General features: G+C 43.7%; 1 protein-coding gene across 1 annotated transcript; it reads right to left on the reverse strand.

Annotated features, from left to right (window-relative positions):
* Positions 1-1,302: 1,302 nt before the first annotated feature.
* On the reverse strand, positions 1,303-12,394 carry SLC5A7 (solute carrier family 5 member 7). The gene is made up of 6 exons (XM_059078967.2): positions 12,247-12,394; positions 8,046-8,194; positions 7,087-7,230; positions 6,074-6,227; positions 3,176-3,393; positions 1,303-1,932 (listed from the first exon to the last, which is right to left on the reverse strand). The coding sequence occupies exons 1-6, from the start codon at positions 12,377-12,379 to the stop codon at positions 1,303-1,305; spliced, it is 1,428 nt and encodes a 475-aa protein (XP_058934950.2). The 5' UTR covers positions 12,380-12,394.
* Between the last annotated feature and the right edge of the window lie 230 nt (positions 12,395-12,624).

The following is a 12,624-nucleotide window of genomic DNA, read 5'->3' on the forward strand; positions in this document are numbered from 1 at the left end:
TACAAACCATTACATATAAATATACACATATTTTTTTAACTCCAGAAATGGAGTAAAATAATATTTAATGACCAACCTCATGAAAGTTATGTAGACACCAAATGTTAAAATTAAGTCCTTCTTCCCTTTAGGACTTAATTTTACTTTCTCCTTTCTTCCGCATTTTAAAATTCACTATATACGATCTGTAGTGGTAATCTGTCCAGTACCTAAGGTTGGTTTTTGCAAAAAAGGGCCACGGAGTAGCTCTCTTGACACTAAATCATCCTCATGAACTAACATTCAAAATCGAGTGGTTTCGTTTTTCTAAGCTTACTCCCATCAGGATGTGTGGTTTGCCTCCTCACTAAGCTTAATTGGTGTGTAGCTATCGCACCTTACAAATGGCTCAGTTTCACTTCCAGTACGAATACGTAGCATAGCAGGTCAACAGATTACTTCTTTTCTCCTGAAGCAAAATTTTCTAAACTTCAGATGAAGGTAAAAGTTCCCTATTGTCCCCGTCACTTTCTACTTAGTGGCCTTCTTGATTTATTGCTGTAAGGTTGCCTGATAATCACAGCCTTTCTCGCCGTAGGTACTTTCCCCAGTGCATATGGTCGTTGTATGGTAGTTTTAGACACACCCAAAGGAGCCAGGGATCCTCTATCAGGACGGAATCTACTTTCCTATCATCTTGCATGTCAAGAAATGCCACTGCACAATATTTTCTCTGTGTGTGTCTGCTTTGCCTGCACTCGGCATACTACATACCACTACTAAAAGAAAACCAAATTGCATATTCAGCGAATGTTATAATTAAGAACATGAAAGAAGGAATTATTCATCACATCAGGGAAATCAGCTGCTTAATTCGCTGCACCGTTCACTGGAGTGTAGGGGATTTATTCTCACAGCTTCCGTGTGGGAGTTAAACTAGACTCACAGGGCGTTCGCTAACAAGGCCAGAATCAGGGCTCCCCCAGTCCCCTTGGCTTTCTCACATCTACTTCCTTTTTCCATAATCAAGGTGGACACTCTTTTTGGCTCTCCACTCTTTGAGTGGGGTTTTATTCATGTCTGAGTACTTAACAAAACTACTGAGAGTCGAAATCAGATGAGGATGAGATGTGTCCACGAGGGAGAGAGAGATGCTGCTTCAGGGTTACTTCCTTCTGGCTTGTCTTGGATGTGCAATTGCACTATTATACGGATTTTTGTCCTCCTGAACGTTATTTTTCAAATATATTTTATATGCCGCCAACCACCCTTCCGGGACTAGCCTGCTCTAGCGCCCCGTCTAGGAAAGCAGTGAGGGTGTGTTTATCGTAAATTATCTTCAGTCCCAGACCCGTCTGGACTGGAATCCATGCTGAGGAGGGCCTCCTGATTGGTGAAAGTCGAGGTGAGAGTTGTGCTCTGCCGCGGCTTCACAGGCGCAAGTTCATCTAGCTTAATATTTTCATTTCTGACCAGAATTGTCCTGTCCATGTTTTCTTCACTGTGCCTTGCAACGACAGCATCAAGTACATCTAATTTTGGTGGCAAGGTTCCACTTTCAAATAGGTATTTGGCTAAATAAGAGATGCAGATGTTGGATAAGAATGAGGTCACCATGGCAAGGGTTTTAAATGGGAATCTCTGATTATATATGCCACTTTTATCAATGTAATAACCAGGGTAAAAGATCAAGGGCTGCAGGTTCAGGTACGGCTCCCCGCCGGTCACTCTCAGGAAAAGGCCAGAAATGTAACCCGCCCCGGCCCCGTACGTGTTGGTGCCCTTGACGAAGAGCACGCAGAGCAGCTGCGGGAAGATGATGATGTATACGAGGTCGGAGCTCAGGTACCAGAGCCCGTACACCGTCTTCGTCAGCAAGGCCATGGTCATTGCGGACGCGCCGAACACGAACACCGTGGCGCGCATGACCCAGACGAGCTCCTTGTCGGAAGCCTACAAGAAATCGACACCGGGTCAGTTTTTCTCGGGACGGACGCGCCGGCTCCTCTAGGAGGAGAATGAGATGCTGCTCTAAAGAATCCCCCTGGCTCGGAAGGCTCAGTCTATGGGCAAAGCCAGCCGTTTAAGCCGCAGCATGTGAACGGAGTGCGCAACCTAGGCAACCGCCCTGTGCGCAACCTAGGCAACCGCCCTGGGCGACCTTGGGCGGGGCTTCGGTGACCGCCAGCAGGGGGCGGAGCCCTCTCGGCTCGCAGCCGCCGGGTGCCCGACAGGGAGGTGCGAGGTGCGCGCTGGGGCCTCGCAGGGGAGTGGCTAACGCGAGGGAGGCTTCCTTTCCTTTCCACGTTAAGGAACAGTTTTTCAAGTGGCAGTGAGAGGTTGTGGCCTGTCTGTCTGCCTCTCTTCCTGGAGGGCAACCGCCTTAAGAAACAAGGGGGAGCATTCTGTTAACTATGACCTAGAAACCCTAGAGAAAGGCAAGCCGGAGTCAAGGAAGAAGGTGGAGGGGGCTCTGGGCCCCTCAGCGAGCACGATCGAGCTGCCCTGCGCCCTCGCATTCAATAAGGAAAATCCAATTGGGAGGCTGTTTTCTGACACAGCACGACTTGGAGTTCAAGTGAAGAGCAGGACAGGTGTGAGACCAACACCCATGAAATAATTACTCATTACCTTCTGTCTCTGCCAGGGTTCCTGAATTTCTTTTTCTTTTTTTTGCGGTACGCGGGCCTCTCACTGTTGTGGCCTCTCCCGTTGCGGAGCACAGGCTCCGGACGCGCAGGCTCAGCGGCCACGGCTCACGGGCCCAGCCGCTCCGCGGCATGTGGGATCCTCCCGGACCGGGGCACGAACCCGCGTCCCCTGCATCGGCAGGCGGACTCCCAACCCCTGCGCCACCAGGGAAGCCTCCTGAATTTCCTATCGTAGTTAGTTAAACTCCAAGTTTTTCTAAGTTATTTTAGGTTTCATTGCTCGTTCGTTAGAAAGAGAAGACGTTTAAATTACTGCAAGATGACTGTGGCTCTCGGGAAATAGTTACATCGATTAGAGCGCCCTTCAGTGTTCGCGTGAATGACAACACGCATCGAAAACCTCATATACAGCATAAATAAAGCGCTGAATCAAAGTAAGGTCAGATTTTCACGCAGACTATTAACGCGTAAAGAGAAGCACGTACACAGCAAGCGCAAGGATGCGAACGAGAGCAATAACGTTGTGTTGACAGAACCGTTCTTACGTTTTGTCTGAAGGAGAGCTGGTAGATGTTGCGAGCAAACATCGAACTTGCCGACAAGATGGAAGAGTCTGCTGAGGACATGACAGCGGCGGAAACGGCTCCCAGGCCAAAGTAAGAAATGTACACAGGGCACAGGTGCTTCAGGACAATCGGCAAGATCATGTCGGCCTCCTGGTTGTCCTTGGGGTCGAGAGGCCCGTATCCAGTCTGGCTCCAGTCTGTGGACAGAAACAACAAACACGACCACCAAAGAGCCATCCGCTCTCCGTCCGTCCGTCAGTCCATCCGTCCGTCCGTCCGTCTGTCCATCCATCCATCCGTCCGTCCGTCCATCCGTCCATCCGGGGTCATCCTATTTACTAGGTAGCTTTCGAAATAAAATCGGAACCTACAAACTAGTCTATTGAGTGGGAAATCTAATTAGTCTAACAGGGCATGTTAGTTTAATTAGGTGGGAAGTCCACGTACGGGTCCAGTGAAATTGTCTCATATATTCCAGCCTCTAATGGGTTACAGTTAGTCTTAGGCACAGACCTGAACAGAATATGGTGGTGTGAAATATATATAATTAAATATATATTTCTCACGTTCAGTGTTACAGTGGTGTTACATCGTGCACACTCATAGAAAGTAAGTGTTCTTAAGCTGAAGCACAGAGCCTTCCTCCAAGCGTGCAGAGATGTGAGAGAACCCGTACTGGTTCACTCCTCGGGCACACACATCAAGTGGGTAAAGACGACAGTGGGGCTGTTCTCACCCGTCCTCTTCCTGGATCAAGTCTTGTTATTGGAGCTTCCTCAGCATTATTTTTCTCTCAATTCTTTCTTGCGTCGAATTCCACTTACTAGAAATACGCATGATGGACCAAGGACAGTCCCCTTTTATTGAATAAAAAGTGCAAGTATGGGGCTGAAATTTTCAGGCAGTTTTTAGACTCTGTAGTAAAAGGACTTGAATCATAACTTTATTTTTGCATATATATCTTCTTTACTGTTTAGTTTTACTAGCATGTGCTAAAGAATACAACAGAAGATTTAAATGTCCTTTAGTATATAGTTCCTTTTTTATTCGTTGAACTTTAATGTCATGATTTCAGGACCAAATATGACTGGTTTCCCTTGGAGCCTACCATTTTTCCTTCCTCCATTTTCTATTGCAATTGTTCAAAGCCATGCTTTGATGTGGCCAATTTTATAGCATTAACTGAGACGTTATGGTACCAGAAATAACAACCAAGAATTTGTATCTCATCCAAGAAAAGAATAGGCTTTACGATTTTTTTTTTAGTCTCTTTTCCAACAACACACACACACACTAATGGCCAGAGCTGTTTTCTGATTGTGACGTAAATGCCATCTTTTATTGTAGGGCACACAGTCACCTCTGTCAGCCACCTTTTTGAGTGTTCATCACATCGTGGATGAACAACTGGAAATAGAGCATGTACACTATGAACCACGGTGGTTCTTTTCAAAATTAAATTAAATAGGCCAACCTATAACATCGCCATTAATTGGAAGTCAAAGTAGCCACTGAGCATCGTCCTGGGTCATCTTTACAAAACACAGCAGAGCGAAAGGTAAACTTCCTTAATCTCTTTTAATTACCTCTACCTAGAGGGCAACTTTGATTTTCGGTTCATGTGATATACTTTCATAAAATGCTCTTGAAAGTTGTATATCACGGGAACGTAAGGGTCAGGAGTAATTAATAAGTGGAATCAAATTAAGGATGTGATTTTAAAAATGTTCTGGATAAAATGTAAAATAGATAGCTGGTGGAAAGCAGCTGCATAGCACAGGGAGATCAGTTCGGTGCTTTGTGACCACCTAGAGGGGTGGGATGGGGAGGGTGGGAGGGAGACGCAGGAGGGAGGGGATATGGGGATATATGTATACGTATAGCTGATTCACATGTTTAAAAACACAACACAAACAAACAAAGAAAAACAGAAAAACAGAAACAAAAACAAAATGTTCTGGATAGAGGCTAACTGGGAGATAAGTATCTCATAAAGGTCTTTTTTTTTTTTTCTTTTCTTTTCTTTTTTTTTTTAACCAATTTTGAGCAAGATATTCTCTAAGCGTCTTAGTGCCTTAGTTTATCTTTACCTACAAACTTACTGATTGATTTCTCCAAGAAAGGAAACCTTTAATTAACAAACTATTGAAAATGTAAACAGAAGCCTCAAGTTCAAAGTGATCCTTAGGTGCTCATGGTGACGGCAGGTCAACTTCTGAGTCAGTGGTTCTCAAATCTGACTCACCAAGGGGATGTTTATTATTTATTTCTTAGTTATTAATTTAATTAATTATTTTTGGCTGCATCAGGTCTTAGTTGCAGCACATGGAATCTTTCCTTGTGGCGCGTGGGCTTAGTTGCCCCGGGGCATGTGGGAATCTTAGTTCCCCAACCAGGGATGGAACCCACATCCCCTACATTGGAAGGTGGATTCTTAACCACTGGACCACCAGGAAGCCCCTACCAAGAGGACTTTTAAAAACACCAGTCTCTGGCTCTATCTTAGCTTCTTAAAATAAAATCCCCGTGGGGTAGGATAGAAATGAGTCCCTCCGCCTCTCCAGATGACGACAGTGTGCACCTCGGTTGAGAACCACTGCCGACAGGATCGGAAACACACAGCTGAGAAATATACCAACACTGGGGGGGGGGGGGCGGTGCTCAAAAGTGTCCTATTGGTGAGGTGTGCGATCAAACAATGTCTGAGCTGTAAGACAATTTGTTGACATCTTACAAAGGCAGATATATGAACATGATGAGAAACCATTAATTGTGTGGGGGGAAGAGGGAAAGTGGGGGAGGGAGGGCAGCTGAGTGGTAACTGGTGACTTGGAGGAAGGCTGGGTGAGTCAATTAGTGACGCTGCAAGAGATTTACCTGTTGATGCGCCAATGGCTCCAATGAGTATGGCTGGTAGAGCCATCACCATGCACCCAAAGGCTGCCAGGAAGGACAGCACTTGAGCGTAGGTGGCCGAGGACGAAGACAGGACCCTCTGGAAGTAGGCTTGCCATGGGATTCCACCCAGCATCTGCGTGGGAACCATGGGGACTCAAAATGAATAGGAGGCAAATAGCATCTATTAGGTATTTTTTAATGAGATATATTTTTAAAACAATCACATTCAAAATAGTCACATGTATGGTTCTGAAGGGTAGAAAAGGGTCCTACATGCCACTTGTCTCCATTGCTGTCACTAAGTCATTGTCATAGGTTCAGTTGTGCAGAATTTCTCAAGTGCTTTTCTCTCATAATTATGTAGCACAATATTTTCTTTTGCTTAATTTACCTGCTTTAAGCTGCATTATATACAACTACCCAGAAACCTCCAAGTTGTTCTTATCTGGAAGTTCTAACAACCACAAAGTTATCTCAGAAAATGAAGACTCTGAAACCATGAGGTTTAATTTGATTCAAAACACCCAATGAATATTTCTGGATTCCAGTCATGTGTCAGGTAATGTAATGGTTGTCAGAGCCCAAAGATGAGTGAAAAATGGTTCCTGCTCTTGAGATCACTGTCCACTGGGACATTCAATGCATTATGGTGTTTTCTAGACTGGGGTGTGCAGAGGTTCAAGACAATATAGAGCATCAAGAAGATACTAGAATTTCCCTTTATATTCATTTCTACCTCATACCTAAATGTTATATTGTTGTTTTATTAAATGATTTCCACAACGTGCTAGTACGGTACATATAAGCAGTTTATAATTCCTATCCCTCCCATGGGGGTGTGCTTAGCATTCTTATTGAGGATATACAAAAAAAAGTTTGGAGACACTGAACTTGCGTGTAATTTGTTGATGCTGTAAAGAGGTACATATGGGAACGATAATGAGAAACAATCAATCATCTGGGGGAAATCCTCGGGTAAGAGCATCGCTTACCAACAACAGAAAGCTATCGAGCCACGTGTAGACTTCAAACGGCTCAATGGTCCCCAGCCAGGGCTTCTGGTACTTGGTGTGCACGGCCGTGAACCCGATGTCAGCAACCGCAGAATGTGACAGTGCAAAAGGGACGCTGATCCACTGCAACCAGAGCGCGGGAGAGCGTTAGGCCGTGTGACCGTTGGGGACACGCAAGGTTTAGTTTATTACTTTTTCCTCGTAGGTGGCACAGCTCAGTGTTCCTCTTGTTCAGGGAAGGCCCTGGAAGCATGTTCTCTGTGGGACACCGTGAAGCACTGACTTAGGAGAGTTAGAGTAGCAGTGCTTCTGCGCTAAGGACGCCATTTCACATTAACTACAGAGCAGCCACCAGAGACCTTTGTGAAGCGAACGCTGAATCTGAGAACTTGACATATGTTTATATGTCACCTTTTTGTGTTTTCTTAGAATTAGATATCCATTCCTTAAAGTGACCGAGAAGATCTGATTGAAAATAATTTCTATGTCCCATGAGCAATTTCATGGATTAACCAAAACCAATATAAGGAAGGGTTAAGAGACAAATACAGATTAGCGTCAAGATTTAAATTTTAAGTCTGAGGGAAGTTATTCAAGGAAGTTCCCACGTGTGTTTCCATCAAATGGAGGCATGAAGGGGAGGAAGCCCTTGACCTTACTAAGACTTAACTGAGGGCACTTTTCTGTCAAAATCTCACAACGTGACTAGAGGTTTTTTCATCCAATTGATCCACAGAGAAATGAAAAATTGCCAATAGTGTATGACTTACTGTGTATTACTCCTGAGGGGAAAATAGCATTTCTGTTAATTTTTGCTGAGTTAGTATAAAATACCACATTATCTTTCACAAAAGGAGAAAGGAAGGAAAGAAGGGAGAGAGAAGGAAAGGAAGAAGGGAGGGAAGGAAGAAAGAAAGTCTGGGAACGGCCCCACTTACCAGTCCCACGAAAATGCAGAAGAGCTGAACGACATCTGTGTAGGCCACGGAGTAGAGCCCGCCCACCAGGGTGTACAGCGTGGCGATAAGGGCGGAGACGATGACGGACACGCGCACGTCGGCGCTAATGATCACGCTGATAGTGGCTCCTGGAAGGATTGGACGAGAAGAGCCCAGGTGAAGTCTCACATTCAAATTCTCCCATCTCAGTAAACTGAATATGCACATGCATATCTGCATTTATATATATATATATATATATATATATATATACACACACACACGTTTAAAAATCTTCTTTCTTTCTGAAATTAGTGCTTTGCTCACTTATTTATGTGGGGACACCTGAGATTCACGATTTGATTACAGATCCATGACATATACCACACTGAATACTACTATGAGATCTTGCAGTAATGCCACCAACTACCTGAAACTCTGACTTTGTTGAACATATACAGTATATTTACTGACATCCGTGAGAAAAATAAGCCTTTATAATAAGCATGACCGCCCATCTCCACATTTTACAATCAGCATTCATTTGCTCTTTTGTATTAACTCTGACCTCAGCCAGCTTTTATTAGATGACACATGGTATAAGGTACCAAGGTTTGAAAGAAACTTGAAGGAGAAAATAATAAAATTGGTAACTTGTTTCTTCCAACTTTTTCAACTTTGTGAAAGACTACTTTTATTTTATTTGGAACAAGACTGGAACATTCCAGTCTTGCCCCGAGGACACCTGTGCACTGAAGAGCCGTAGATTTTAGCATCATGTTTTAAAGTAATTTTCATCGTCAAAATTGTAAACCTGCCTTAGAAGTCAATCTATGCTCTTCTGACTTTCTGACTTTGTTTACTGTGTTTGTTGGTGTCTGTATTTCCAATCGAATGTTATGGTATGGACAGCTGGACCGCTGCAGTTCTTGGACTGCCAGTTCAGAATTCACTTGCTGCTCTACACACCCTTTCCCTGTTCTTCTCAAGAGTGGTATAGTTTATATTTCGTATTATTAAACGCAGCAATGATATTCCTGCCACGTTAACATACATGCAACAAATCTGTGATTTCTTTGAATCATTACTTGCAATCTTGCATTCTATTATCGCTTCCCAATGGCGTGCTAATAGCATAGGCAGCCCACCCGAGATGAAAACTCCATTATCTAAAGAGCAGTCTATTTTGATCTAAGATAACAATGCAAAATATTTTTCAAGAAATTTTTTCTCAGTGCTTCGGCTTTGGTGTCAAAATTGAATTACTTTCTTGCGTAAAAACCAGTTGAGAAAAGGAAATGCCTTGTAAGGAATTGAGAGAGGAAGAAAGAGGGAAAAGGGAAAGAGGTCAATTATTTACAAATGACTTTGGATAACTGACTGAATTATTGTTGTATGGATATTTCACAAGTTTTTTTTTTTTTTCCTCCTGAGATTATTTACTTCATGTTGAAACTTTAGTCGCAATTCTTTGTCATTCATCTTTGGTCTAGTTCTCTACTTTAAGAACAACGTTTTAGAGTCATACCCCATGAATTACGAATAGTCCAATTATTACCCGACCTCTTTTGAATACTGTTTAATTTCCCACCCTTTTGTGAAACTTCTATTAATCCTACACATCCAAAAGGTAGGGAGGCTGTATGTTATAGAGGAAAGATTACTAGACAGGGAGCCTAAAGATTTAGGGTGCTAGTAAATGCCGCCATTTGGCTGAAACTCAGTGGTTTTAAAGAAGTCACCTACTTTTGTCCCACTATTAATGTTGGGATGAATTTTTTCTCTAAATATTTTCTAAATCACTCCATCATCTGTAGTGAGTAAAATCGAAGTTATCCTTCCCGATCTGTTGTGAAATATTAATTTACTCATGCAGCCGTAAAACTAAATATACTGCAAATAAAGTTATAAAAATTATCTGAATTGAGCCGTTCAAAGTGTAAATATACATTGCTTTAAGAAGCTGTAAGGGTGTTGTCTGTTTATACCAAGAAGATAGTTTAAGATACTCCTAAGCTTTAGTGGTGAGCTATGCTCATTCATACATATTCACAGTGAGGTGGTAAAAGATCTTGTCCCAAGTTACTTCTAATAAACACTAACTTTGAATTATGTCCAGCTATTATTTTTGAAGAAAACAGAGGTGTTAATTTAAAATTCACACACACTCTTTTTACCAGAGCGTATACTTCAAGAACAGCAGTAATATTTTCATAAATGTTGTTTGATATGTGTGTGTGGAGAGAGACATTAATATATTTTACATATATGTTGACGTGCATACACAGATGTAGACATATATTTACAAAAATAACTAATTGCAGCAAAGCTGAGTTTAGCTATTAAATTTCCAAAATACTTTAGAAATAATAGATTATTCATTCTATTCTCCATTCGGGGCTCTGTTATGTAAATTGATCTTTGTTCAGTGAGAGTGAACATTTTGTATTCTGTCAGATAGTCAGCGCACTCCTCTTTTGATATCTCAGCAGGCAGTTTGCTCTTAAAGCCAACATTTTCTGGCGTTGAAACCAGTGACAAACTACCGTTGCTTCTTAGCTAATGAGAGCAAGGTGGGAAGGGAGCTGTGCTTTTTTTTTTTTTTTTTTTTTTTTTTTCAGTACACAGGCCTCTCACTGTTGTGGCCTCTCCCGTTGTGGAGCACAGGCTCCGGACGCGCAGACTCAGCGGCCATGGCTCACGGGCCCAGCTGCTCCGCGGCACGTGGGATCCTCCCGGACCGGGGCACGAACCCGCGTCCCCTGCATCGGCAGGCGGATTCTCAACCACTGCGCCACCGGGGAAGCTCGGAGCTGTGCTTTTATACAAAATTTCATTAGGATATGGCAGTGGTGGTTGTGGAGTATGATTACTTAGAGCCACGAAAGTGCAACATTTTCACGGAGTTATTGCAGCTTTTTAAAAACTATCAAGTTCTCTTCTTTTCTACAGCAAGTCATTCCTTCATTCGACAGTTGGAGAGCAGGAAAATAAGATAGGATTCTACAAGAGTCTAGAGAGACAGGAGTGAAGAGTGGTGTAAACTAATATCTGATATTACAGAGGCCAGATCCGATGATAATACTGAGACCAGAAGACTAGCTTGTAGTCTAATATGCAGCGGAGAAGGAAATTCATCTTATCTGACTTCTGTTTTGTCCACTTAAAGTCTGACTGCAGACATAAGCCCACGGGTTCCATTTATAAGAGGAGGCGGAGGGTAACCCGGCCTGCCCTGCGCGCCCCACGCGCACGCGGCTCACCGAGGAAGGACAAGGAACGCCCAGCTCTGCTGCTCCTCAGGGAGGAGCTCGACGCGCAGCAGGATGGGGGGTAGGTTTCTCTTGATGAGCAGGGAGGGCGCTGAGCCTCAAGGTCTCCCACTGAAACCTCTCATTTTCTGGGTCGCATCAGTGGGCTGAGAATCCAGGGACCAAAGACAGGCTATCCTCAGCACTGATGGATCCTGATAGTAAGTTAGACCCCAAAGAGTCTAAGCCCATTTTCCAAATCCCTGACTATGTCTACAACCCCGCAGTCTAGGATGTAATGGGATTACACTGAGAAAGGAAGGACTGTTGTTTTCCTTTTTCTCTTTTGAAGAACATGTAGCTATAGGTGATGCATTCATTCATTCATTTGTGATAGGACTGTAAGTGTTAATAAGACACGGGTCCTGCCTTCAAGAAATTGATAGTTCCTTTTGTGAGGTTGGAAATTGGGAAACAGATAAATAGGCACATAATCATGCAAAGTGATAAATCCGATGGAAACAGAATTCCTGGTGCCTCGGGAAGCCCATAGGAAAGGCAGCCAGCAGGTTCAAGATGGCTGCCCTGAGGCTGTGACATCTCTAGCAGATCTGGAGAAACTACCCAGTTGGCTAGAAAGGAAAGAGGGGCGTGGGTCCTAGGCAGAGGGCAGTGTGCTTGCAAAGTGACCGAACTGCCATTCTGGAGGAAGGGAGAAGGAAGAGCCCAAGTCGTAAGAAGCCTTCCTAGCCTGGTTCAAAGGTCTGGTTTTAAGCAGGAAAGGGACGTGATCAGATTCGATCTTATGGGAGAAAAGCAGGGAGGTGGTGGCATTAATCCAGGCGCTGGAGGTTGGGGGTGGCCTGGCCTGTGGCTGAAGAAAGTGAAGCTGTGTATCTGGTGCTCATTCAACCAGAGCTGCGCACAGAGCGACGTTCTCTGGTCCTTACCTAAGGCGGAGAAAATGGCCGCAGCCCAGAACATTTCCCCCATCAGCGCGGGAATGAACAGGAGCCCTCCCATGCGCTTTCCGTAGATCTGCTGAAAGGGGTCTAACATGGTCACGTATCCCTTGGAACGCATGGGTTTGGCAAAGAACAGACCACCTAAAAGAAATTAAAGCAAGCGTTAATGAGAAAATGAAAAATCCCGAATGCAATAGTCTTTGCCAACTTTTACTAGCTATAATTTCTGAAGGGAAGTGAATTTTTTAGAACACTTATACATGTTGAGGAACCTGTCTGCAAAAATCCAGTGAGTACAGGACCAAGAAATATTTAGCAACAAAGTGGAAATTTCTTAATACAATTGTCATTGCATGCATCCAA

The sequence above is a fragment of the Kogia breviceps genome, chromosome 11 (genome assembly GCF_026419965.1).
Source record: "Kogia breviceps isolate mKogBre1 chromosome 11, mKogBre1 haplotype 1, whole genome shotgun sequence".
Lineage (NCBI taxonomy): Eukaryota > Metazoa > Chordata > Mammalia > Artiodactyla > Physeteridae > Kogia > Kogia breviceps.

Coding starts and splice junctions, on each gene's coding strand:
- SLC5A7 (XM_059078967.2), bottom strand. CDS start 12,379: ATGCGTTCCAAGGGATACGTGACCATGTTAGACCCCTTTCAGCAGATC. Junction 8,195..12,246: donor GGCCATTTTCTCCGCCTTAG/GTAAGGACCAGA, acceptor CAATCCTTCCAG/GAGCCACTATCAGCGTGATC. Junction 6,228..7,086: donor TCGATAGCTTTCTGTTGTTG/GTAAGCGATGCT, acceptor GTTCCCACGCAG/ATGCTGGGTGGAATCCCATG.